At 51.8% G+C, this 26550-nt stretch overlaps 3 protein-coding genes across 12 annotated transcripts in view; all 3 read right to left on the bottom strand.

Annotated features, from left to right (window-relative positions):
• Nucleotides 1-13416, bottom strand: part of FAM222B (family with sequence similarity 222 member B) — a 36612-nt gene extending 23196 nt beyond the window's left edge. For 2 of the 7 annotated variants that reach the window (XM_069874374.1, XM_069874381.1), the window contains exon 1: nt 13263-13416. The gene's annotated coding sequence lies outside the window, so the exon portion shown is untranslated. Of the gene's footprint in view, nt 1-1249; nt 1269-3788; nt 3808-7825; nt 8012-13262 lie in introns of those variants that run through there. The other 5 variants (XM_069874379.1, XM_069874377.1, XM_069874382.1 and 2 more) reach the window with 5 other exon arrangements.
• A 667-nt stretch (nt 13417-14083) lies between these two features.
• Nucleotides 14084-19399, bottom strand: ERAL1 (Era like 12S mitochondrial rRNA chaperone 1). Of its 2 annotated transcripts, none has more exons than XM_069874170.1 (11): nt 19260-19398; nt 18282-18434; nt 18067-18194; nt 17908-17985; nt 17694-17740; nt 17289-17350; nt 16734-16846; nt 15886-16272; nt 15242-15391; nt 14888-14968; nt 14084-14393 (listed from the first exon to the last, which is right to left on the bottom strand). In XM_069874170.1, the coding sequence occupies exons 1-11, from the start codon at nt 19339-19341 to the stop codon at nt 14271-14273; spliced, it is 1404 nt and encodes a 467-aa protein (XP_069730271.1). In that variant the 5' UTR covers nt 19342-19398; the 3' UTR covers nt 14084-14270. The 2 variants fall into 2 exon arrangements, with proteins under 2 accessions (XP_069730271.1, XP_069730272.1); XM_069874171.1 differs by having other exon boundaries at nt 14349-14443; nt 19260-19399.
• A 6067-nt stretch (nt 19400-25466) lies between these two features.
• Nucleotides 25467-26550, bottom strand: part of FLOT2 (flotillin 2) — an 82977-nt gene continuing 81893 nt past the window's right edge. For all 3 annotated transcript variants that reach the window (XM_069874335.1, XM_069874334.1, XM_069874336.1), the window contains 3 exons: nt 26250-26433; nt 25936-26085; nt 25467-25809 (listed from right to left, as the gene is read on the bottom strand). In XM_069874335.1, coding sequence (XP_069730436.1) covers nt 25771-25809; nt 25936-26085; nt 26250-26433 — 373 coding nt within the window. In that variant the 3' untranslated portion in view covers nt 25467-25770. The remainder of the gene's footprint in view (nt 25810-25935; nt 26086-26249; nt 26434-26550) is intronic.

Below are 26550 nucleotides of genomic sequence, written 5' to 3'. Positions count from 1 at the left end.
TGCTCTAACCAACGCTAATGGCTCCTGGCTTGCAGCAGCAAGGAGGTTCTGCAAGAGCAGAACTGGGATCCCATCAGGAACAGGAGATTTTATGACTCTGCTGCCATGCAGGGTCACCTACGCACTGTGATTCCTCACCGCGTGGAAATCAAGAGGCTGTGGACACACGGCAGACGACTGCAGACAGACCATATCACGAAGAAGCAGCCCTGCCACCGAAGTTTTCTATCAATCACTGCTGTGCCCTTAACAAAAGCATTTCTTGCCCGTTTCAGCGATCCGAAAGACACGCTGGGCAAAATTTCAAGCTATGACAAAGTGATCTTATCACTTCTGTGCTGTTCTCGCTACACAAGCCCCTGATTCAGCAGCATGTAATAAAATCTTCATTTGCATGAAAAGCACTCTCTGATCACAAAGTCTTCTGTTCGCCAGTCCCCTTCCCCTCGACAGCGTAAAAATGCAAGCTCCACTGTCATTTTGCTGGTGACTAGAGTAGAATACTTTATTTAGGCTTCCTTTGAAGAGGCTCTCCATGTTTTAATACAATCTCTTCCTAAAAGTGCTAACAGTATTTCTGAATACCACAAAAGCTTCTCTTATCCAAGCCATGCAAGCGCTGCCAAGTTCACATACCACACTTTCACCTGCTCTTTAATAACCGGGCCACGTGAAGGACGTTTCGTATCAGCACACGGTGACCATAAACAGCACTAAAATGTCTTTAGCGTTCAACAAGTCCAGTCTTTTCCAGTTTGCATTTACAGTATTTGGTGTCACGATGTATAGAGGACAGATTTCAAAGGAAAGGAAGGTGTAGCCATACAAAGAACAATGCTCTGCCTGCAACAAGATTAATCGCTGTCATGGGAAACCAATAAAACCAAGTATCTCGTTATCTTTCTTTACAAAGAAACTGTTAAAGCTTAACTATGTTAGGAAACTTTTTCCTTTGGACTAAATCATGAGTCTAATGTATGTGGGCACCACACATACCAGCATATGCAATTAACTGGCTCTCTCCTGATGCTGTGGGAGAAAGTCCATCGTTGCAGAGGCAGGCTGAAGCCTTCACACCACCAGCCCATGCCCTCTCCTGATCAGAGATCGCTCACCAAGGCCAGCCTCGCGCCCTGCGCCGACTCACACCACCTCCCACTTTCACCCATTTGCCACAGTTAATCACGTCCCACGTCTACACCCCGAAATCACACCCAGCTTTGAGCAAACTCAGCCGAAACAGAAATACCTTTCATCACGTCAGCAGCGCGGTCCCCATTTAGAAATGTTTTTCCTTCACGTTAATCCAGTGCCAAAACGTTCTGCTGTCTGCTGTGCCGATCCAGAAACGGTGCTAAGGATGCTGCTGCTTCCCGTCTATCACCGAACATCTCATCTAGCGCGTGGCCACGCAACGCTAGCCCTGCGACAACAGGCACTTCAAATTGGGCAGCTCAGCAACACATGTACACTGAATTTTTGAACGAGCTATTCTAAGCTGCTTTGCTGGCAATTTCTGGCCTGTGCAGTTTGAAAGCACACGATTCTGGCCCTCACAAAGAGCAGACCTGTAAATGACATCTTGAGGATTAAGCTGATTGAGATGCAATTTGCCTAGCAACCATTCATTAAGCAGAGTTCAGAAACAGGCCAGCAATCTATTCCACCTCCTTATCTGAGCAGTAAACAGATAACAGTCTCTACTGTGTCCTCTACCCTCCAGTTCAGACACATTGTAAACAGATTTTTCAGAAGTTTAAACTCCTACGGTAAATCTTGGAGAACAATCCCGCTCTCCAAACATGAGGGATTCAGTTTCACCAAGTGCCTCCCAAGCACGAAACAGCTCTAGAACGAGGGCAACGCAAATCAAATTGTGAATGCATTTGCAGTTCCCGTGCCTCCAATATTTTCTCACGTCAAGCACTAGAGCCCCTTCTCATCATTAAAAAACCCCCAATCTTAATCAAACAAGCATTTGGCATCACTGAAAAAAAAACTCAACAAAAATCTTATTCCCTTCCTTCATCTTCAGGGAAGAATCAATTGGCACTTCCAGAGTCTTTGACAGAGGTTCTCCTCCTTCAGAGGGGAAAACAAAAGTCATCTCCTCCCTCCCATTAAGCACCTTCTCCTCACAAAACAAGCAAGACAACGTAAATGTCATCAGCATCAAACCAGCTACTTGAGCTGGAAGAATTTAGCTGAAAAGATTAAGCTAAATCATAATTTTGCATAATTGTTTCTCCGCAAGAAACATCTGACAATAACCCATTCTGCTCCAAAATCCAACAACAAAGATTAGCAGAGACGTATTTAACATCATATACCTGAACGGTTTTCCTTTGGTGTACAGTGCTTCTGGGAAATCACTGTGACATACAGCATGCTATTACAATTAAATATGCAAGAATGAAGAATTAAACTGACTATGAATAATTAATGTACTGTAATACTACTTCATAAGGAAAGTCTGGCTGATTATGCCCGCAGATGAGAGATACCTAAAAACATCAGAGCTGGGAGCTTTATTTTAGGGCCAAGGAACATTACAGCTGCTACTTGATTCTGGAGAAGGTGTCAGCCATCCCTGCCTCCCTTCTCCTTCTCGTGGCCCGCTGAGCTCCAGAAAAGGTGGGATACAAGCGTGGTTACAGTGGCTGCACTGCTCCTCCACACCTCAGAGGAACAGGCTGCCCAAATGCTTCCCATTAAAAAGTATAAAGCAATTATCTGACTTCCCAGTAGAGAAACTAAAGCAAATATGATGCAACAATTACTGACATGATAAGATCAGGCTAAGGTTGTGAGAAAAAACAATTAACAAGGGTTGCAAGAGCTGAGGAATGCAGCTGACTTTCCCAGAATCTACAATAACGAGAAAGATACCATCAACCTGCGGAGCAGACCTTCCTGTTTCAAGTTTACAGTTTTGGAGGATGCAGAACATCAACGGCGGCTAAGCCACCGCTGGGTGGCTAGGTACGAACTCTCCATCCCCAGCACAAGTCTCCTCTATTAGCTCCTAGCAAAAATGGCAATTAAAAACATGCTTTTTTTTCCACCAACAGAAACCCTAAATCGCTGTAATTAATATTTACAGAGGTCCTCATAGAATTGGCATTCCGCTCTCGGCGTTTTCCACCAGACAGCAGTCAGGTCAGCTCTGTGCTCATCGACACACAACGCACTTGTTGCACGTATTTTGCTGGAAACCCCCAGTTCCCCTCGATTTACCCAAGCAGCATGGCACCCAAACACGGTCCCAGCGCCCAGCACTGCTTTTAAAGTCATACATTTGAAATCCAACCACCGTTCGTGATCGCCGGAGCAGAGCAGGGCACCGCTACTCTATCTGCAAACCCCCACGCTGCTCCAGCGGCATCTCCGTCCGGAGGGTCTCGCTCCTGCAGGATCAAACACAAAGCAAACACAACCCGGGGTTCTATCCGCACGCAGGCAAAATCATGTTAGAAATACGCTAGCTTAATATTAATTTTCTATTAAAAATTAATAGGATTAAACGAAGCTTGCGAGCCGGCAGGCACCACGATGGTTATTTTGCTGACGCACTCGTTGCCCGGAGGAGCAGGATGCAAAGGTAGGACTGTGGTGTTGCTGCAGGATGGTGGCCACAGGGCCCACGTGCTGGCCAGGACGAGTAGCAGGAGGCTCATCCCCACGTCCCCGCGTCCCGTGCCACTCTGCTGGCGAGCAGCATCCGCCCCAAGCCAGAACTGATGGGGAAGGGGGGGCCCACAGTGATCATCCTGGTGAAAACCCAGCACCTTCTCGCTTGAGATCCAGTCTTCTGGGCACCAGCGCTGATCCTCTCCCATTTGCACGTGTGCCCTTTCCTTGATGCCGGAATTAATCCCCTTGCCAATAAGGATCTTGCAAATTCCCAGAGTTTACACAAGCCAAGTTTAACCTTCAGTCCCTATTAATGTTAACAGAACAGAAAAAAAATTAACCACTGCACAATGAAAAAGTCCGTATCTGCATTTCTAATTATACAACAAAACACACCACGTGGCAATATTTCCAAGCTCCTCGCTGGGAATAAAACAGCCAACGGACTACGGCTTCCATTTTGAGCAGTGGATGCAAGAGCAACTGGCATTGAGGGATAAGGATGCGAAAATTGTGGAAAATGAAGTGATGTACGTTATCAATGATAACAAAAATGTAATAATCAGGAAAACAGTCACCCTAAAAATGTATAATTTCATGACATCTCCTACTTTTTTAATGGCTTAGCCTACTTTTTCCAACCTAATTTGCATGATCAAAATAGGCCTCCTGCCAGGAAGCATTAAAATGGCAGCCCCCCATCGAGACAAGACTCCCTTCACCATGCGAGACTGAAAGACTAATAACTACTCCTAAAAACATTTTAAATCCATTAATGTTGTTTAGTAAACATTTATTTAGAATCAGAGTTCTCCTCACGCTCTACTAACGCATTCTGTGAAAGCCTTTGATGGAGGAACAGGTAACAAACACCTGTACCACCTCCAACCCCCTCCAAAACGCTGAGCATCTTCATAACCCTGCCCTGCACCACTCGGAACGTTTTCCATCCAAAAAACCCAAAGCATTCTTCAATATCAACCAGACAATTCTCTGGGTTCTGGGCTGGGCAGCTGGAAGCACCCCAAAAAGATGCATGGAGGAGCCAGACTGGAATACAACTCTGCTGACCTCTACACAGGGCAATTAATTCCATCTGCTGATAAGAAATGGGACGGTACGATAGCAATATAAATCTCAATATTGCTGATGTAGGGGAGATCTGGATCGTGCTACGAATATAGGGTGCTTTATACAAATTTATCTGGGCTACGTGTTATCCTTTCAGTGCCATCTGCACTAAACCAGAGTTTTATCTAAGCGTTGGAAACTAAAATACATCATTTTCCCCGTATCCGTGATCTTGTCGGAGACAGACGCCGCAAACCTGAGAGCTGGCTAGTGCAGGCTTGTCTAGTTTGAAATGACATGATATCGCATCAATATGACTTATTTTAAATAAGAAATACGGCAAAGCAGACCCTTAATGTCACAACAGTCGCAGCCGGCACCCTCGCAGCTCACAGAAGACAACATACGGTGTTAAATTGTCAAAATAAAACTGGGATTGGCACTGTCATTTCCACTAATAAGAGATGCCACAATCAAGAGAAACATTTTAATTGCCACACATAATGAAAAGTACCTGCTCATTCCCCATTTGCTGTACTAATTGCTAGGAAAATAAGAGGATCGTACGGCTTGGTAGGGTGTTTTCTGGTCTCACCATCATTTCAGTGTGTCTGTGCCCCAACACCAGATAACAAATGATGTGACTCCACCCTGCAGGAACCACTTGTGTTCTTAGGCACCATTTCTCAAAGCTTCTAGCCTGAGCATCCCCCGTGAATGGGCAACCTCGTGGTACTGAACAGGTCCAGATACAGGAAACTCAACTGAAATAAATGCTGATCCCTAAAAACAGCCCAGCCCATGACTGGAGAAACACGAGTCCCAGCAGACTCTGTATCTCCACCTTTGAACCTCACCAAAGGCTGGTAAATACAGTATTGCAGACCTGAGAAACTAATTTCTCCCGGTTAAACACATTCTCCAGCCAGCAGTCGTGGTTGAAGGTTCATACAGGATCACTGCAAACACCAAAACTGTTTTATTTTCTTACTATATAGTAACTTCTAACATCTGAACTCACTGCTGCGAGATCACAAGGGACTTTATTTGGTGAGCCAAGCTCTCTAAAGCACAGATTATCAAAAATAAACACTAAACATTTTTAGATCTAGCTTTGCTCCACAGACTGTTTTATGTACTTTCATTGGAAATGTTACATCAGAATAAAATCAGATTTAATTGGCTCTTAAATAACTGAACAGCCACTTTAATTTTATTTCAATGGCAATAATTCATAAATCACGCAGCTGAAATTCTAGCACAGAATGACAAGTAAACAGAGCAGAACACACTGAAGGAGAGTACAAAAACCACACGGTGAAAGGTGATTTTTCTTGAACTTTGTGCATCGCCATTTTACGGACATGTAAAACCCACATAAAATACTCAGAGTAAAAACCTGCCAGCCCCAGGATGAAACACAGTTCATCAGCAGTAACTGCTTAACAAAGACCAATGGGTGAGATGACCCTTGCCCAACTGGAACTGCTAGAAGAAGGACTGCGATGGATGCAGTTTCCCTCACGCACACTAGATGGAAGTGTGTAAAATCTTAATTCTTTCCTGCCTCAACTTAAATTTAAGCGGCTGAAAGGTTGTGTCGCACTGGTACATTTTGAGAAGCCTGGTTTGGGTTCTTCATCAGCAACTTCGCTCATTGGAAGTCTGTAAGTAAGAAGATGGCCTGCAATATTAAACTAAGGAATTGAGTAGTAAAGACAAGAGAATGTACATCAGAAATATTAAACCTATTATTCAGGCTGATTTCTAATGCATTCCATTTCCAGAGTATTTAAATAATGATCATTAATGAGCTGCTTTGAAGAAATTGAGGCTATTTTTTTAAAAAAACAACAATTCTAAGAATTCCACCTTGTCAATGAACAGAAACAGGGACCAAGAACAGGTATAAAAAGGGTTTCATTAATGCAGTCTTGACTGGAAACACTCCCCCCCCCCCGACTTCTCAGAAATACTGGGAGCAGCGGAGGGAGAAAGAACAATCTGAAGTCTCACAGAACAGAGCAGCAACCCTGAATAGGTTTAAATTACACACAAATCTTCTGGAAATGATCTCAAAAGCAACTTGTTCCAAAAAAAGTCATTTCTGAATGTCATCGCTGAAGAGTTCAGACAGAAAAACTGAAAACCAGACAATGGTGAGACCAGGACAAGGCACTGGAAGAGCCGTTCTCCCTTGCCTGCTCTGGCATTTTCACATATGGATTCTCCTCCACGCACATTCACAAATGCTCATCGTAGTTGTGAACCATTTAAAGTCAAAGGAAGCATGAATTACCAGCTTCAGGAACACATTACCTGCTCTGGGTAAAAGCTGGGAGCTTTTCTGTAGCTGAAGAAAAGGAACCAACCCAGAATCAGAATAGACGGATGAGCTGGAAGAGAAGGGCAAGCAAAAACCTAACTTTTCATGTAGTCAATGAAGCCAAAGCATATGACTTTGCTTCAGCTTGGAAGACCAAAAAAATAAGAGAAACAGTGATGGAACAGAAGGATGAATGAAGAACAATGCTGGACAGGAAAATTATTAAGTAGGCAGGAAGGGCTCACCTTTCCAGATGTTAAAAATCTACACTTTTTCCATTCCAAAAGACTAACAAAGAAGGAAATTCACTCTGGGGAGTGACAGCACCTGGGTCATTTTTTGAAAGAGGCTCATACAATGCTATTTCCAACAAAATTTGAACTCTATACACACACACACACAGAGTATTGGCTGAAGACAGTGATCGTATGACACTTTTCAAAACGTTCTGTGTGCAGAAACTGCCTACGGAGAGGGATGGAATGAGTGGCAAGGCAACAGCCACAGGACAGGGCAGGACTGATACAAAGTCCTCTAAAAGGCACGCTCAGAGTTTAACAGCCTGAAGGCAAGAGGAGGGACAGGAGGATACAGCAAAGGATACGCCGGGGTCAGGAAATGAAAAACCCACATCCCTGAACACTGACTCATGCAACATTTTACCAAGTAAAATCACATACGATTCCATTTTCTCTTCTCTTTTTTTCTCTTATTCATTGCTCCGTGCTCTCCCTAGAGCAGCAAATCCCTTTTCTCTGTGAGGAGCCCCAGATCCACCACGAGGGTAGAACTCACCTGGGAAGGTTGCGCATGGCTACCATCTTAGCTGTGAGGCACAGGACAGCGAGGCTCCCAAGCAGGAGAAGTGAAATTACAGAGAGCAACTGGATGCTGGATCCACTTGGAACAGCAAAGCATGTCGATTCACCTATTTCCACTTGCTCTCACGTGGTTCCCGAATTAGAAACAATCAGAATCCTGCTGGAAACAATATACGGCGCCTTAATTGGGTTGGCTGCACTACAGACGTCAGCACCGTATCACTTGGTAGATCAGTTTTTTACTGCTTTTTTTTTTTTCATACTAAAAATACGTTCACTTTCATGGTTCACCTTTTCTGCATCACAGTACTGAGAACATCACATCGTAAGAAGCTAAAAAACCTCCTCATTCGCCGCACACCAAAGATGCTACAGAGCCCACGTCCACAGGAGGCAAGATCTGTCACCTAATCGAACAGGATTTTACTTAAAAGTTCATCTTGGATGTGTTGCATTTAGATAAAACCTGTTTCTAAGCCATTTCCCTACAGTAAAACCAACTACTGAAAAGCCTGGGGCAGTTCTGTTATCTCCAAATACATCAAAATTGGGGGTTGGAAAAAAGACATCTTTAAGGTCCCTTCCAACCCAAAACATTCTACGATTTAATAACCCAGATGTTCAACTCCACTGCCCCACACATTCCAAGCACAACAGCGTCCAGTCGATCAGAATCACCGCACGGGGCTTGAAAAACCTCTCCCAGTTTTGATTCCAAGCACTAACCCCAGTTATTCCGTATCAAAGCCAGGCTGCAGCCAAACTACTTCCTTGTGAAATTATTCCAGTAACAAAATATCACCATTTTCTTCAGGAAACCTGGGGATTTGGACTAATCTTCAAACACAGCATAAACGAGTTAAGCAAAAGGAACATGTAAACGATGCGTAATTCCTGAGCACGACAGAATAATTATAGCAACAACATGCCAAATACAAAATGAGCAGGGAGGCGTGAAGAAACACTCAGACAGCATGTCCTGAGTTAAGGAAAAGGGGCCTAGAAAGCCTGTATAAAGGCATGAACTACAGTCATCATCATTTTTTAAAGTATTTAAATCAAATTACTAAAGCCACAGAAAGTGGCAGCTGATAACACGCTGGTTTCCCTCAGCTGCAGGTGTAGGCAAGGCCGGGGCCAAGCTGTGCCTATCTGGGAGAGCTCTGCTTTGCTCTTGAGGAACGCACCTCAGTGGGAAAACATCTTTGAGCAAAACTGAAGACAACTTCCCTGGATGCCAGTCAGTAGAACAACTTTTCAGGTGCTCTGCTCCTCAGAAACTCGATCAGTATTGGGAAAGCGATGTTTTTTTGGGAAGAAAGAGGATGAAGAGTGTGACAAATTCATTTTCACATTCAGATTCAAACTAACAATCCGCAGTTAAAAGAAAAATCACTCAAAGACCATTATGGTCTTCAGAAGAGCCACAAAATGCAACAGGAAAATGGGAACATGGCATAGCACAGAAGGAATAAAAATTTAAATTATTCACTTAACTTCTCAGTTTGAAGATGTTTAAAATGCCAAGAACCGAAAGCAGCTGAGTGACACATTCCCTCACAGATGCAGGAACTGTGAAACCTTTACTCATCTTCAGGGGCACCTCAGCCCATGAACAGCCTCAGAGGAGAGAGCAGGTCATGGTTACCACCCACAACACAACAGAGTGACCCATTCCTCAGCTGTCAGGTGCAGTATTTCAAGTGAACTACGTGTTCTTAAAGTGATTATTGAAAAGTTCTGATCACCTGTTAAGTAAATCAAGCAAATTGGGTTGTAGCTCTGTTCTCGGTGCTGGATTTAGTAATTCCACAAAACCCAGAATGCTGGAAATTACAGAATGGACATGACTTTACCTCCCATCTCCATAAATCAGTGACTCTCCTCACTATAAACCCTCTGAAGATAAGTGAGCCGGCAATATCTCAGATACAAAATATTTCCGCAAGACAGTCAGGGACACCACCTCTACCCCCTTCCTCTCCCCAGGTCCTGACCCCGAGTCCAGGTCCAAAATGAAGAAGAAAAAAGATGAATGGACAAGCCAAGGAGAAGAAGTACTGCACTGGGGAGAAAACACCTAAAAAAGTTTCTTCTCCACCTCCAGGCATTTCAGCGAGAGCAGGTGAGAACATCAGCCAAGGCTCCTGTACACGGCACGGCCGCCTGCGTCCCTGGGAAACACAGAAACTCCAGTCCTCGACAGAACTCCTTACGTCGCCTCTTGATCTGCTAACAGTTCCCAGAAGCAAATGTAGATAAAAAAGCTTATCTATGAGAGGACAACTTGAAATGAGCACAGAGACTTAAACAAAGGCAAATGTCTAAGTTGCAGAGAACATAAAGAGTTCCTTCATTTCACATCTGGAGGAAAAGCAATCCTATGTGGGCATCCTCCACTACATTTTTAACCATTATTAATAGAAACAGCATCCAGGCTGCACTCCAGCAGAAAAAGCGTGAATCTGTTTGTAAAGCAAAGTGAAAGGAGGATCAAAGACCCCATCTTATTAAATGGTATTTATTTGGCGCTAAGCACATTATTTATTCTGTTGAGAAATCCACGAAACGACAGTGAGGCCACTGCAAGGAAGGTCAGTACTTCACGTCAGCATCAAAGCTGATCCTTCACAGAATTTGTGCACCTGCCTTTTCTTTTATCTCAGCACAAAATGAGATTTTCTGGGGCTTTTTTCCCCCCCTTTTTTTACACTTCAAAAGCCATGTAACATAACAAAATACACACCGACCATGAAGGAACAGAAAGACGCCAGCATCTTTCAGCAATCAACTCTCCCTTGTCATCCACTATGTCAGATTTATCTATTTTTGCTTAATTCCTGTTCCAGCAATATGCATCCCTCCCATCTCCAGACAATCAGGCTGCTTGGGCTTGAACTCAATGCGGCTCCTTAAAATAGTTGAGAAATATTAAAAATACTGGAAGCGATGCATGTAACTTAGAGCCTACTCATTAGCCCATCTTCCAGCTCCAGCTTGACCCGCATCTCCCATGGAAAAGGGTCAGTCCTTGATTTTTTTCACCTCAAAAATTCCACCCAACTGCAGAGTGTAAATATAATTTAAAAAATAAATAGCATTTCTCTTACAGAAGCATTTTCCCTGAAAGCTGTAGGTCATGTGTTTAGTCTAAATCCTCCTCTCTGTTTGTTCCGGCTCTTAGTATCATAGAGCAGAATCTTACTGCTTTTAATCCAAACCTTCCTCTATTAAAAATTACTGGTTAATCAACTCACCGCTGCTTGCTTTCTGTTGCCACTGCATTTCTCCCCAGAGCTTTCAGACCCTCCGGAATGTCTTTACGTGAGACCAGACCCACCTGCACACTCACTCTGTATCCTGCACTCCCCAGGCTGCGAGACCCTGCTCTCTCCACCTCCAAGGTCCATAAAACGCTTCAGCAGCGTCTTTCTCTGCTGCTTTATGTATTTACTTAAAGAATTTGAACTCGTTAGAGTTCACTTAGGTGGCAAAAATACAGAAATACATGATCTGAAAGGAAAAAGCAACTATCATCACTATAATCCCTTACTGTCCACACAGAACCCATCACAGATTTTTCTCAGCTGGCTGCTGAATCAGACAAAGTTTCTAGAGCATGCACAGAATCACCAAACCCGACACGTCCAGGGGGATTTATTCAATCACAAAGTCATCGCCGTCGCTCCAGCACAAATGACATCACTCAGGAAGCCAACCTCATGGGCTGAGAGTGTGCCCTCCAGGACAACAAAGAGCTGGGTTAGGGCAATAAAAAGGTAGAAGCGTCGCTGTAAAAAAGTTTCCTAATAAACTTATGTTTCTTCAGAGGTTATTCCAACCTAAATGTTTCTACAAATAATTAGAGCTAAGATGAGCGAGTGCAGTGAATCACTGAACTGACCTGCATCTGCCATCTATCCTAAGACTTGTACCAAGCTGTGATACCATGCGGAGGATAAAACTGATCCGTAAGCGCTCACAGGTGCTGCTCTGGGAAGCTCAGACGTTCCATATCCAAGTGATTTTAAACACTTTGCTGGCATCAGCGGCCTGAAAACAGACAAGTCAGGCTCTGCAGTTTCGTTCCTGCTCAAGATGCTTGGAGAATGGTTGTCAAGGAATAAAAATGACAGATTATTAATGATACCTCCTGCAAGAAGACATTTTTCCTTGGGAAAAAAACTCACACAAAGGATTTGCACACATCACAACCCCTCCTTTTCCTGAGGGCAGTTCTCTGTCCTGATAGCTGCTGTCTGATCGCGATTCCCGCTGTGTGTTTGATATCGAGGGATGGGCTAGAGGGGTTGGGGAATACACACTCTGAAAGGAAGAAGCAACTATCACCACTATACTCCCTTCCTGCCCACGCAGCACCCATCACAGATTTTTCTCAGCCGGCTGCTGAATCAGATGAAGTTTCTACAGCGCACACACACAATCACCAAGCTTGACATGTCCAGGAGGATTTATTCAATCACAAAGTCATCGCCGTTGCTCCAGCACAAATGACATCACTCCCGAAGGCAACCTCATGGGCTGAGAGCACGTCCTCTGGGACAACAAAGAGCTGGGTTAGGGCAATAAAAAGGGAAAAGCATCACTGTAAGAAGTTTTCCTCTTAAACTTAGGTTTCTTGAGACAGGGTTTAGTAGTGGACAGACACGGTTGGACTTGATGATCTCAAAGGTCTTCTCCAACCAAACGATTCTATGATTAATCCAACCTACATGTTTCTAAGAATCTAAATAACCGGGACGGGGATAAATGAGTGCAGTGAATTACTGATGTGACCTGTGTCTGCAATCTATCCTAAGACTTGTACCAAGCTGCGATACTGAGCAGAGGATAAAATTGATCTGTAAGCTCTTGCAGGTGCTGCTCTGGGAAGCTCGGATGCTCCATATCCAAGAGAATTTAAACACTTTGCTGGCACGACTGGCCTGAAAACAGACAAGTCAGGCTCTGCAGTTTCCTTCCTCCTTAAGACGCTTGGAAAATGGTTGGCAGGGAATAAAAAAGATGGATTATTAATGATAGATCTTAGAAAAAAAGACACTTTTCCTCGGGCAAGGACTCACACAAAGGACTCGCAGGCAGTTTGCACACACCTCCCTTTGCCTCAGGGCGCTTCTGTCGCGATAGCTGCTGCCTGATCGCGATTCTCGCTGTGTGTCTGATGTCAGGGATGGCTCGGGGAAGGCACCGGGGCCGCTCCCGGGAGGCGGGCGAGGGACGGGAGCGGCCCCGCGGTTTCTGTCGCGATAGGAGGCATCGCGACAGGGCGGGTGGGGGGGAGGGGGGGGCAGGGACACCGGGAAGGACAATGGGGGGGGCCCCACGCCGGTCCCACGGCGCTGCGAGGCGGCGGCGCGTGTTCCCCCGGCCCGTCAGAGATCGGTACTCACTCTCGGTGCCCCTGCCCGGGCCTCATGGCGCCGCTGTGGCCGCTGTGCCCGCTGCCGGCCCCGGCCCCGCTCCTGCTGCCGCCGCCGCCGTCGCCGCCGCCGCCCGTTCTCGCTCTGCGCCAGCCGCTCCCGCGCACGCGCGCCGCCGGGCCCCGCCCACTGCGCGTGCGTGCGTGCGTCACGCCCACCCTGCGTGCGTGCGTGCGTACGCACCGCCCACCGTGCGTGCGCACCGCCCACCGGGGGGAGGGCACGTACGTCTCGCCCACTGCGCATGCGCCCTCCCCATAGCCCGCTGTGAGTACGCGTCGCCTACTGCGCATGCGCACCTCCCCACGCCCCGCCCACCTTACAGCTCATTGGCTAATAGGAGCGCTGGCCCCGCCCACTGGGCGGTCAGACCACGCCTACTTGGCGCGATGTCCCCCGCCCACGTGGAGGTGCCGGGAGCGCCCCCTGGAGGGGAGTGGGAGGAAGGGCAGCGATGGGCTGGGGGGGAGGAAAAAGGGGAGGGGGGGGGAGAGGAAAAAGGGGAGGGGGGGGAGAGGAAAAAGGGGAGGGGGGGAGAGGAAAAAGGGGAGGGGGGGAGAGGAAAAAGGGAGGGGGGGAGAGGAAAAAAGGGAGGGGGGGAGAGGAAAAAAGGGAGGGGGGGAGAGGAAAAAAGGGAGGGGGGAAGGAAAACGGGGAGGGGGGAAGGAAAACGGGGAGGGGGGGAAGGAAAACGGGGAAGGAAAATGGGAAGGAAAACAGGGAGGGGGGAAGGAAAACGGGGAGGAAAAAGGTTCTCTGATGTCCACCCCCAGCTTCCACAAGACAAGGTGTCGTAGAAGGTCTGAAGACTTTATTTCCTCCAAAGAATAATATATTCTACTTCCGCTCACTATATTGAGTCCATCACCCTCTGTTTCTCGGTTGAACAAAGGTGCCAAGATACCCGCAAGGGCAAACAGAACCAGTTTATCTGTATGTCCACAGAGCTCAAAGGCTGTTGAAACATATGCCAAGAATTCAACTCTTCACCTCCACCTTGAGCTTCAAGCGTACATCACACAGGAAAACATTCATCAGGTCCTGGCCAGCCTCCTGAGCAATCCTGCTGATAACCTTACCGTGTCTTCCAATCAACATCGTCTGCATGAAAACCCAGAGAAGATCATCACAATCATCCTGATATCGCTTTACTGCGGGGAGGAATCACCCGATAAAACAACAGAGCAGTCACAAAAGCAATTAAAGGGGACACAGTAGTTACAGAAATCCCAAGATCATGGAATTACAGAATGTTTTGGGTTGGAAGGGACCTCCCCACCCTCACAGGAAAACATTTCTTCCTAAGATCTTACCTCAATCTCCCCCCTTTCAGCTGAAAACCATTCCCCCTCCCCCTATCCTTGCGCTCCCCGATAAAGAGCTTCTCCTCAGCTTTCCTGTAGGCTCCAAAGATTAAACCACAGGCAACTCTGGAAAGGTGTAAGCTGCCACTGAGCAGCCTGTGACTGTGTCAGGCACCTGGCTCTTCCCAACAGAGACCCCACAGCTGAGGCAGAGGGGATCACAGCAATGATGCTGGACCTAGGAAATGTCCTTTCATGCTCCCAGCGCCCCATCCCTCTCGTGTTTCTCACCATATGAGATTTCCGTGGGACCAAGAGGTTCTGCGCGATGAGAAGCTCCCCACTTGGTCCTTCCTCCCACACCTCTGTCACCTGCAACAGCAAACACACAGTCAGGGATTCTGAAAAGTGCCTCAAGAACCACGAACCGCCCTCCCTTGGGGACTCAGCTCCACTCTCTGTTACGAGCGCACGGGGCTGCCCTCCTTCAAACACATAAAGCGTCTTACAGCACCCGACGTGCTGGCCCACAGGGCCTGGAAAGGATTTGGATGATTTCTCAAATTCAAATGGGATTCTCCTCACATAGCCCAATAATTCCAGTAAAACAGCCCAAAGGCGAGTCGCCTCGCACATGCTTCCCACCTGCACCACGCCGTAGGGCACTTCCAGTGGCAGGTACTCCAGTAACTTCTCCCTGATGATATTATTACAGATCTCCTGAGGTGACTGGCTGGTCAAGACCTCGCTGTGATACTCCCAAGGGCCTGGCTTGGCTTGCATCAGGAGGTACCGCTGTGAAGATAAAACACACGACACCCCATCAGCTGTCACGTAACGGTGCCACCAAACCCTGTGCTACCTTGCGGTGAGACACGATGAGGATGCTGCTGCTAGGCAGGAAACAGGGCAGCAGTCTAGTGTCTTCAGCAGGGGGAAAAAATGGAAGCTTCTGAAACTAAAACCCTGCACGTCACACCTCCCTAAGGCCTTTTGTCTGAGTTACAAAAGCTCATACACGTGAAGCTGAAAGATAATGCACTGGGTGGCTTCATCACTGTGAACGAGCTGCTGTCTCGAGAGCCCCAGACAAGAGTTCTGTACAGAAGACTCTGGAGATGCGCAAGAGGGACTCCATGTCAACAGATGATACTTCCCTCCCCACATCCCGGGCCAAGAAGAGCAGCTCTGCTTCTTCCTCACAGGAGATAAGGCTTGGTATGAAGTATTGGGGTCCCACAAGGGTAAGAGCACATTCGTCTCAAAGAGAGTTCAGGCTGCAGTTTTACCTTGAGCGTATCCACCTCCTCCCCATGGACTGCTGCCAGCATGAAGATCTCCTGGAAGCCCGGCCAGCCTTTCATGTTTTTCAGATCTCTGGGTTCACAGCGCTTTGTCCCTTGTTCTTCTGTGACGAGGCTGGACTCAGAAGCCCTCACATCACTGTTCTTGCCCAAGCTAGAGCCCTCCTGGGCTTGATCCGTTTCCTGCAGACAGTGAGACTCATGGGCCCCACCCTCAGGTGAAGTCTGAGTGATTTGAGGAGGAGACTTTGCTGAAGAACTGGAATTGTGTTTAAATGTAGATGTCACTTCCAGTTTCCTTCCATTAACGACTCCCTCTGTTAGCTGAGTTACTAGGTCCAGCAGGATGAACTTCTTCTTTAGCAGATCCACCTAACATGAGAGAGAGGAATTTGTCCTGAGTGAGGTTGGCAGCTGGGCCCTGGATCTGAAGGAGCCAGAAGAAACCACCCAGGGGATGCAGCTGCTGAAGGACAAGACTTCCACAAGAGAACTAGACAGTTTTCTGACTAGAGACCAAACCAGGACGTGTCAGCAGTCCCAGTACTGTCTTTCCAAACGCTGTCAACTTGACAGCAGCACCTGCTGGGTCAGCTCTGCAGAGATTCTCATTGGTCAACCTCACCGTGGTGTTAGCTCCTGTTCCCAGGCTGATTTAAACCTCACTCTGCAGTGTAGAGCTTCAGGGATGTGTGAGCATGCACCACGTATACACACACGGACATCAAAATATTCTGAAGTAGAAGGAGAAACTAGTGTCTTTTGCCACACCATGACCGAAGGCACCAGCGTAACAGACTGCAGAAGGCAGAAAGAACAAGCTCCTCGTTTACCTTGTTCAGAACGAGGACACTGGGGATATGAGGAAACTGAGAAAGACACTTCAGCACCTCCTGGCTCAGAGAGTCTCGTGTCCAGTGATCCGACACGTCCACCAAAACCAGAACTGCCAGAAAAGAAGGAGGGAAATATGCCAAAACATTCTTTTGCAGCATCTCTACAGCCTATGGCTGAATCAGTTCCCTCCTGCTTCTACTTTTCTCTCTTTTACCGGACAGCCCACAGATGGAACCAAAAAGGAGCATTTTAATTCATGAAACAATAAAATGCGGTTTATACCCATCATCCTAATGGCATCAAACATACTAAAACTCAATATCCAAGCCCAATTATTAAGCCAAGCTGCCTCTCCTTGGCACCAGGCAATTCTTATCCCTCTTCAGCTCAGTAATTCAAATCCTTTCACTGCCTGTCCCTCCTCCTCCCAGTTCACACTCCCAGGGCAGCTTTTGCTGCCCAGCAAACATCCAGATACCACAGCTACAGGGCTGTAAAATTTTGTGGCAGATAAAGGGTTTGGTTTGATCCAAAAAGAGCTGAGTACCCACCTAAATCCGCATGTTTCATGCTGTCCCATGGGTCTGTCAGCATGGCTGCATCTAAATTATGCCTGAAAAAGATAAATGCAAACCAGTAAACAAGACACTCGATCACAATCATCTTTTTTCCTCTCAAAAGGAGGGAAAACCCGTGTTTTCTCTCATCTCAGCTGACACAAAGCTGCCTTACAGGCTGTGACATCCCTCATAACATGCACATAGGCAGAATTAATCACAAAAAGGCTCAAGAGATGCCCCAGTCTCTGCACTCTACTGAAATTGCAACAATAAAAAGCACAAAGACCAAAATAAGGCTAAAAACGTACATTCCCGTCGCTCCTATTTTACAAACTTTGCACAGTGAAAACCGCTCTTGGGTTTTATTAAACCTCTCCCAAACCACAGCAGTGATACCTTTTGGCTTTCAAGGGACTTGTGAGGCCAGGTGTGTCCAGAATGATCTAGAAAAGGGAAAAGACAGATCCGGTAAGTTTGCCTGTACTTAGCGGCAAAGCTACAACTTATATTTGTGCAATGAGAAGTGATCCCATAGGATACAAACGAGAAAACCTCACACTTTCTGGCTAACACTCCCAAGCCCCAGGCAGGAGCAGGTCTGGAGGCTCACCAGCTGTGTGTCCTCGTAGGTGACGATGCCCTGGGCTTTGCATCGTGTCGTGTGCACTTTCTTAGAGACGGGGAAAACCTGTAAGAAATTAAACAGGTCGCACAACCAGAATGTGTCAAAAAAGCAATTTAGCAGCTTGTTGCTCTAGCCCAGCTTTACCTTCCTGCCCAAAAGCCGATTAGAGAGCGTGGACTTCCCCGCGTTTGGTGCTCCAATGATGGCGATTCTTAAAACCTTGGGGTTCTGGGGCTGGTTTGGCTGATTCTGTAACAAGCGTTCTTGCTCCTCTGCCAGAGAAAAGGAACTTGAATGCTGCTGGGAACCCGCAGCGCTCAGGACTGTCTGGGGCTGGGCCGGCAGCTGGTACCACTCACCTTTGCTGGTGGCCACGGGCGGTGGGTGCTGGCCCAGGGCACCAGGCGGCTTCTCAGCAGGGATGCCCAGGATGCTGCTGAGCGCGGAGCTGCTCCCGCTCCAGCGGGCGGGGAGCACAGCAGCGCGTGGGGAGCGGCTCTGCAGGAGACGGGCTGGAAGGGGAGAGCAGAAAACACCACGTGTTCCAAAACCGCCCCAAAATTGCGCTGCCCCCTTCCTCCCTGCCATGCACAGCTCAGGTGATACAAGTAGTTACTATTATAAAAAGTGGGATATTTTTGATTTAAGCTAAAGCAGAGTTAAGTTTCATTTAAGTAATTGTATTTTTTTGAAAGTTAGACAGAATGGCCCTCTGGCAGCACGTTTGTTTTCAAGCCTCTGTTTCCAGACACTGTTTGAAGATGTGAACAGCTTGTGTTGAGCATGATCTGTGCTGAACAGATGTGTCTTCTGCAGCCTGTCCCTGTCTCAAATCCAAGGTCAGGCAGAGCTGGAGCCAGGTCCAAACAAGCAAGAGTTTGGACTGTTGTGAAGTTCATAATAACATTAAAACTAGACCTGGGAAAGTAACAGAATACGCATAAGATTGCTGGGAAAACTTATACGCATGCATGGAAGTGGGAAACCCATTCTGTTTCAGCTCTGGTCTCGCTGCACACAACAACGGAGCTTGCTCTCCCGCGTTGCCCAGGGTTGATAAAACATATTTGCTTTCTCAGACTCCAAACCGAGCCTCAGAGAGTTCGGGGAGCACTCCCCGGTAACCAAGGCCTCTGGGCCGGCCCTGCTCGGCCCGCCGCGGCCCCCAACCCCGCTGCACAGCGGCCTCGACCCCGGCATCGCCTCAGACTCGCAGCCCCGGCCTCGTCCCGCCGCCGCCGGGATCCGGGCTCCGAACCCCGGCCCCGCTCGGCCGCCTCAGCGCCCCGACCCCCGCCCCCAGGCTCACAGCCGCCTCACGGCCCCGGCCACCGTACCTGGGCGCAGCCGGAGCCGCCCCGCAGCCCTCGCGGCGCCGGTCACGGCCCAAGCGGCCGCCAGGGCCCTGGGCGCCGCCATCTTGTCCCGCCGCGGGGCACGGCGGGAGCGCGAGCGCCGCCCACGCTCATTGGCCCAGCGCGCGGGGAGCACCGAGAGGAGCGGGGAAGGCGGGAGCAGCGCGTCGCGCGCCGCCGCGGGGGGTTGTGGGGAGGAAGCGGACGGGGAAGGGGCTGGGAGAGCAGCGCCCCCTGCCGGCTACTCCGCGCGGCGCAGGGCGGGGACTGCAGGGCCCTAGTGCCCCCCCTCCGGGCTCCCTGTGCGCCCCCCCCCCCCCCAATCCCAGTGCCCCCGCTCTGGGCTCCCAGTACGCTCACTGCCCCCCCACCCCCAGACCAGTGCTCCCTGTGCCCCCCCAGCCAAGTTCTCCCAGTGCCCCCCTGCCCAGTGCTCCCAGTGCCTCCTGCCAAGCAGCCCAGTGAGCACCAGTGCCCCCAACACACACCTCATCCAGCCCATCCCAGTTCACTCTGGAGTGCCCAGCACCCCCTTATGCATTCAAGTACTCCTCCATGCTGCCCAGCAAGCCCCAGTGCTCCCAGTTCCCCTCTTCAATGCAACCTTGTGCATGGCAGAGCTTGCCTTGCAGTACACCCCGATGCTCCCCAAGTCTCCCTAGTCCCCCTACAATACACCACAACCTCTCCCAGTTCTCCCCAGTGCCCCTGCCGTGTGCCCGACACACCCCAGTGTCTCCTGCACCCCAAGGTGTCCTGGTTCCCCCTGTGGCCAAATGCACCTCAAGCTTCTCTGAGTCCCTGGGCACCCCAATGCACCCCCTGGCCCCCCTGCACCCCAGTGTCCCAGCCCCACCGCTGCTCCCAGAGCCCCCAGAGGCCGTGATAGAGAAGAAGAGACAGAGCCAGGGTGCCATCACCCCCTTTATTGCCCCCCCAAGCCCCAAGGGGCTCCATCGCTGCGCGTCTGAGCCGCGTTGAGTCGTGCCGCGTGCCCGGCTGTCAGCAGAACCGTTACCATTACTAAACTCAGTAATGGTAACGGTTTCCCCGCCAGCCGTCGAGTCCTCGGCTGGGCCCGGAGCTCCTCGGGGAGCCCCCACCCCATAACACCCCCCCCACCCACCCAAGCCCCGTGATCCCCGAGACACACGTCGCAGTCGCTCGTGGCAGCGGCTCTGGCCGTGGGGCGGGTGCCACGCCGGGGAGTACATCATCTATACTGTAGTGTCTCATAGCCGACTTACAGTATATGATGATATCCCGCCCGGGGCGGCGAGGCGGCGAGGCTGGGGGAGAGCGGAGAGCGGCGCCTGCCATGGGGAGAGAGCATCGTTAGGGACCCCAGCACCGGGACACCCCAGCATCGCCCCTGTCCCATCCCTGGCCCCCAGTCTTGCTGCCCCAGAGCAGGATAGAAGCTCTCGATGGCCTCTCCATCCCAGCATTGTCCTTGTCCCATCTGTGTCGCCGAGTCTTGCTGCCCCAGAGCAGGATGGAAGCTCTCGATGGCCTCTCCATCCCAGCATCGTCCTTGTCCCATCCCTGTCCCTGAGTCTTGCTGCCCCAGAGCAGGATGGAAGCTCTCGGTGGCCTCTTCATCCCAGCATCATCCTCATCCCATCCCTGTCCCCCAGTCCTGCTGCCCCAGAGCAGGAGGACACTCTCAATGGCTTCTCTATCCCATTTACCCCCCTGCCCTGTCCCTGTCCCCCCAGTCCCGCTGCCCCAGAGCAGGATGGAAGCTCCCGATGGCCTTTCCACCCCAGTGTTCCCCCCACTCCCTCTTTATCCCCTCAAATGCCACAACCCTGGAGCAGGATGGAGGCTCCTGATGGCCTCCTTCTCCCAGCACCCTCCTGCCCCATCTCTGTCCCCCCAAGTCCCACTGCCCCGGAGCAGGAGAAGCCTGTCGATGGTTTCCCTATCCCAGTTACCCTCCATCCCATCCCTGTCTCCCTGATCCCACCGCCCTGGAACAAGACGGAGACGCCCAACGGCCTCCCCACCCCAGCACCCCCTTTATCCCCCTCAATGCCACCTCCCTGGAGCAGGCTGGAGGTTCTTGATGGCTTCTCCACCCCAGCACCCCCCTACCCCTCCTTATCCGCCCCAATCCCACCACCCTGGAGCAGGACAGAGGCTCCCAGGACCCCCCTGACCCCAACACCCCCCCAAGTCAAGTCCCACCACCCCGAGAGAGCAGGACGGCGGCTCCTCAGGAGGTGGCACCTACCTGTGGGGGTGGCACTGGGGGTGCTGGGGCTGCACCCGCCTTTATAAAACCTGCTCTGCCTCATCTGCATATCTCACATCTGCAAGGCACAGCTGGAAGGGGGGGATTAACCCCTTCCTGCCTGGGGAGGGCACAGCCCCAAGCAGCAGCTCCTCCCAGGCTGGCACAGCCCATGGTGGGGGGGCTGGGGCTGGGGTGGGGGGCTGAGAGGGGCCACCCCCAACAAGTCCCTGGTCATAGAATAACAGAATCACTAGGTTGGAAAGGAGAGGGCTGGAGAACAGGCCTGATGGGGAGCGGCTGAGAGAGCTGGGGGGGTTTAGCCTGGAGAAGAGGAGGCTGAGGGGAGACCTCATTGCTCTCTGCAACTCCCTGAAAGGAGGTTGTGGAGAGGAGGGAGCTGGGCTCTTCTCCCAAGGGACAGGGGACAGGACGAGAGGGAATGGCCTCAAGCTCCACCAGGGGAGGGTCAGGCTGGACATTAGGAAAAAATATTTCATGGAAAGGGTCATTGGTCCCTGTCCGAGGCTGCCCAGGGAGGGGGTTGAGTCCCCTTCCCTGGAGGGGTTTAAGGGACGGGTGGACGAGGTGCTGAGGGACATGGGTTAGTGATTGATGGGAATGGTTGGACTCGATGATCCAGAGGGTCTTTTCCAACCTGGTGATTCTATGATTCTATGTCCCCTGGGACCGTGTGTCCCCTGACTCTGCGTGTCCCCCCCTAGGGCAAAGTGTCCCCTGGAGAGATGGGTCCCCCAGCTGTGAGTCCCCAGAGGACACCTCCCCCTGGCCATGGGTGTCCCCAGGAGGGCTGTGCCACCTCATTGCACACAACCCTGGCCACACTTGCTCCCCAGCCACCTGTGTCCCCAAATGGCTGCAGGCCCCGGCCATGGGCATCGCCTGCCTGTGCAGGACCCTGGCCACCCGTGTCCCCACAGCCCCATCTGTCCCCCCTCGCACCGCGAGCCGTGCCATCGCGCCCAGTTGTTTGTGCCAGGACACACCAGCGTTCCTGGAAGGCGCCTGCGGGGAGGTGATAACCCCCCTGTCTGCTCAGGGGACCCCGATAAGCAGCAGCGCCCGGCTATCGGGGACCCTGCCCTGGCGCCTCGAGGTGCCCTCAGACCCGCCGTCACCTCTGGGTGACAAAACCAGCATCACCCACGCTGCCCCCAGCCTGGCCGGACCCAGCAGGAGGTGGCACAGGATCAAGCCCTGGCCCCAGGAATGGGGGTACCAGGACTTGGGGGGTGCAAACAACCACCCCCTCCTGTCTTTGGCCCCTGCGGTGACCCAGAGGTGGCTGGGGGGTGGCTGTGGCGCTCCCCAAACTGTGACACAGGCACCCCAGCACCGCGAGACAAGTATCCCCGAGAGTCCCCCCTGCCTGACACCGTGGGGCTGCTGGGGGGACCCCCGGGTGCTGCAGCCCCCCTGCTCCAGGGCAGCGTGTCTGGCTGCAGATAAGGAGCTGCTGGGGACTGTCCCCACCCAGCCTATCTGCAGGGCCACCCTGCTGTGGGGCGTGGGACGGGGCTCTGGGTCCTGGGGACATGGAGGGGCTGGAGGGCAGGAGGGAATGGGGCTGCAGAGACACCATCTGTGAGCCCCATTGCTCGCTGCGAGAAGGAAAGGCACCCCCAGTGCCCCCCTGCCATCCCCCAGTGTCCCCAGAGCCACCCTGCCATCCCTCAGTGTCCCCAGAGCCACCCTGATGTCCCCCAGTGCAGGGAAGGGGGTGTGGGGCTGGGATGGGGGCACCAGGCTCTCAGGATGCCATGGATGCTGCCTGGTCCTGCAAAGGGCAAGGGACAAGGACACAGGGTTAGCAGCAGAGCAGGAGAAGGTCAGGGCCCTGCTCCAAACCTTAGGGTGCTCCTGCCGCTCCCTGGGTTAAGGAGGATGATGCAGCTGGGAGTCACCAGCCACCTTGGTGGCCCGAGTGGGAGCAGGACAAGGCTCTGCCTCACCTCGAGCCAGCTGGCAGCTGCCCCGGGGATGGGGCAAGAGGCCACGGGGAGGGAAAGGTCCTGCTAAGCTCCTCGTGGCCTCCCCATGGTCACCATAGAATCACAGAATCACCAGGTTGGAAGAGACCCACGGGATCATAGAGTCCAACCATCCCCATCAGTCACTAACCCATGTCCCTCAGCGCCTCGTCCACCCGGCCCTTAAACCCCTCCAGGGAAGGGGACTCAACCCCCTCCCTGGGCAGCCTCTGCCAGGGACCAATCACCCTTTCTGTGAAAAACTTTTTCCTAATGTCCAGCCTGACCCTCCCCTGGTGGAGCTTGAGGCCATTCCCTCTCGTCCTGTCCCCTGTCACCTGGGAGAAGAGCCCAGCTCCCTCCTCTCCACAACCTCCTCTCAGGTAGTTGTAGAGAGCAATGAGGTCTCCCCTCAGCCTCCTCTTCTCCAGGCTAAACACCCCCAGGTCCCTCAGACTTGTTCTCCAGCCCCTTCCCCAGCTTCGTTGCTCTTCTCTGGACTCGCTCCAGCCCCTCAACATCTTTCTTGTGGGGAGGGGCCCAGAACTGAACACAGGATTCAAGGAGCGGCCTCACCAGTGCCGAGTGCAGAGGGAGAAGACCCTCCCTGGCCCTGCTGGTCACGTCATTTCTGATCCAAGCCAAGGTGCCCTTGGCCGTGTCCCAGTGGGAGCGCTTTGCTCTCTGGCCCCTCCAGCCGCGGGGGCGCAGGAGGCACAAGACGGAGCCAAGGCGGGCGGTGACAAGGCTTTATTATCGTACAGTGATGGTGGCAGGGACGCAGCCATGCACGCGCACATGCAGATAGGGCGCCTTGCCCGGCACGCCCGCCGGCAAGTGCCAGATCAGTGCTGGCGGCCCTCGGGCACGAGCACAAGCCGGGGGCTGATAACTGGGTGCTCCCCCTTGGCGGCAGGGAGGGGGACAGGCCGCTGCCGGCCCCACGGTCACTCCTGGCAGAGGGACTGACCGGGACGCGGGTCCCTGCACCCAGCGGCCACCCCATGGAAGGAGAGGGGTGGCAGAGCTGTGGGCGAGGGAGCGAGCGGAGGCGCCCCCAGCGCCCCGCGGGGCAGGGCAGTCGCCCCACAGCAGCGTCGGGCTGAGCTCACACGCGGGTTTGGCTGCTACAGGCGACGAGACAGGCGGGAAAGGGGCAGGGGCCAACGCGGGCGCTGGTGGCACCGTGGGGAGGACGGGACACGCAGAGCCTCTTTCACATTGTCACTCGGGGCAGCAAAGCCACTGGCCATAAGAGAGACGGGGACCGAGCGAGGCAGGGGATTCTGCACCTCCCCGGGCATCGCCGGTGGCACAGCTGTGGGTCACAGCCCCACGGCCGTGGCAGCAGCCACAGGAACCCCAGGCCCCCGGCAGCTGCATGGGCTGTGGGGCTGGAGAAGCCTGTCCCCACCTCAGGGCCCTGCCCGGTCCCCCGCGTCCCTCTGACCTGCAGCTTCAGTAGTTGTGGGGGTCAAGATGTACCACAGCATTTGGGGACAGCAGCCTCGGCGGTTTCGCCTCCCTCAGGGAGGACAGGGTGGCTTTGGCATTCCTTGTGGCGGGGCCTTGCGCCAAGACTGAGTTGAGCTCCCTCCACCTCCCGAGCTCTCCCACCTCCAGATTCCAGAGGAAACCTCCCGGAGGAAAGGCAGCACACACAGGCAGTGCCTGTCACCCTCCCAGTGGGAACACGGCCACCTCCAGGAAGCCCAGCTGGGAAATAACTGGTAGCACTGCAGCTGGAATGCTCCAAAGTGGGGAAGCCAACCACAAAAAGAGCTCCTGCGCAGAGGCAGGGCTTGGGCAGTGCCTGGGAGGGTCACTGCGGGAGCCTAGAGGAGGTGGGAACTGCCTGCTCTCTCCCTACCTCTCCCTACTCCAACGTTCTGGATCCCACCGAGCCATTGCTCCCAGCTCTGGGTGAGCACCTGAGGACAGAGAACAGCAAGGCACCAGGACTGCAACACCAGACAAGCTGCCAATTGTAACTGGGGGTTGGATCCAAGCCCCAGGCTGATACAATAGAGTTAGGTACAAAATAAATCCCCTCCAACCCTTTGTAATAATAATAATAATAATAATAAAAAAAAAAAAAAGCAGCTGATTGGACATGCATCTTTCCGGCCCTACAAAATAAGGCACCAGAGCTTAAAAATGAAACTCTGATTGTCTTTGATATAAAAGGAATTCCCATGTGTTGAAGGCAGTTGATGTCTGAGTGCATAAAAGGGAGTGATCTTCACAAGCTTTGGGATGGCCGGCCTCACGCTTGGGTCCCGGTGACTTTCTGGATCAGGGGAATCTGTAGGAGGGGAAGAGAGAAGCTGTTAGGGCTGGAGGAGGGGGAAGGAGAAAGTCTGAAAGACTTCAGGCAAGTTCCTGTGCCCTAAGAGCCACAGGAATTGCCGGCTGCTGGTGCCCAGCTCACCTTCGTGAGATCCACACCAGTGATGGCACGCACGGAAGCGGGGATCTCGGCCAGCAGACGGTTCACCTCAGATGTTGTGTTGTTGCTCTCCCCACTGAGAATAACGATCTCGTCCACTTTGGAGAGGGGAGCAGCCACTTTGGCGGCAATCTGAGGAGGCAGGGAACGAGGGTGGAATGAACAGAAAGCCCAGGAGCTGCTCCCCAGTCTTCTGGACAAGCTCGTGAAGCCTCTCTGTGCCCTCGGGAGACTCGGCCCAACCTGGGAAGTCCCCACCACTTGCCCGGAGCAAGGGAAAGTTGCTCCCTCCTCACCTCAGGCAGCGCATCCAGCACCAGAGCCAGCTGGGCAGCTTCTCCGTACTTCTGGAGCGCTTCAGCTTTCAGCTTCATCCCCTCAGCTTCCGCCATCCCGATGGCCTCAATCACAAAGGCCTCTGCTTCTCCAATCTTGCGGATCTTTTCTGCCTCCGCCTGAGCAAGGAGGACTTGCTTCACCCTGCAAAGGGAAACGCAGCCCTCCAGCAGCCCAGATCCCCGCAGCGTTCCCAGCGCTGCTCCCTGCCCTTCGTTGTCCACATGCCTGGCGGGCAGGGAGCACACTTGGCTCCCACCT

The sequence above is a fragment of the Phaenicophaeus curvirostris genome, chromosome 21 (assembly GCF_032191515.1).
Source record: "Phaenicophaeus curvirostris isolate KB17595 chromosome 21, BPBGC_Pcur_1.0, whole genome shotgun sequence".
In the NCBI taxonomy this organism is placed as follows: Eukaryota; Metazoa; Chordata; class Aves; order Cuculiformes; family Cuculidae; genus Phaenicophaeus; species Phaenicophaeus curvirostris.
Note: the sequence above shows the minus strand (reverse complement) of the source record. Positions and strands in the feature narration are given on the sequence as shown.

What these genes read in the sequence shown, in the direction of transcription:
- ERAL1 (XM_069874170.1), bottom strand. Translation starts at nt 19,341, where the DNA reads ATGGCGGCGCCCAGGGCCCTGGCGGCCGCTTGGGCCGTGACCGGCGCC. An exon ending in GCGGCTCCGGCTGCGCCCAG is followed by an intron (nt 18,435 to 19,259) that starts GTACGGTGGCCG and finishes CTCCCCTTCCAG; the next exon opens with CCCGTCTCCTGCAGAGCCGC. An exon ending in CCTACGAGGACACACAGCTG is followed by an intron (nt 17,741 to 17,907) that starts GTGAGCCTCCAG and finishes TCCCTTTTCTAG; the next exon opens with ATCATTCTGGACACACCTGG.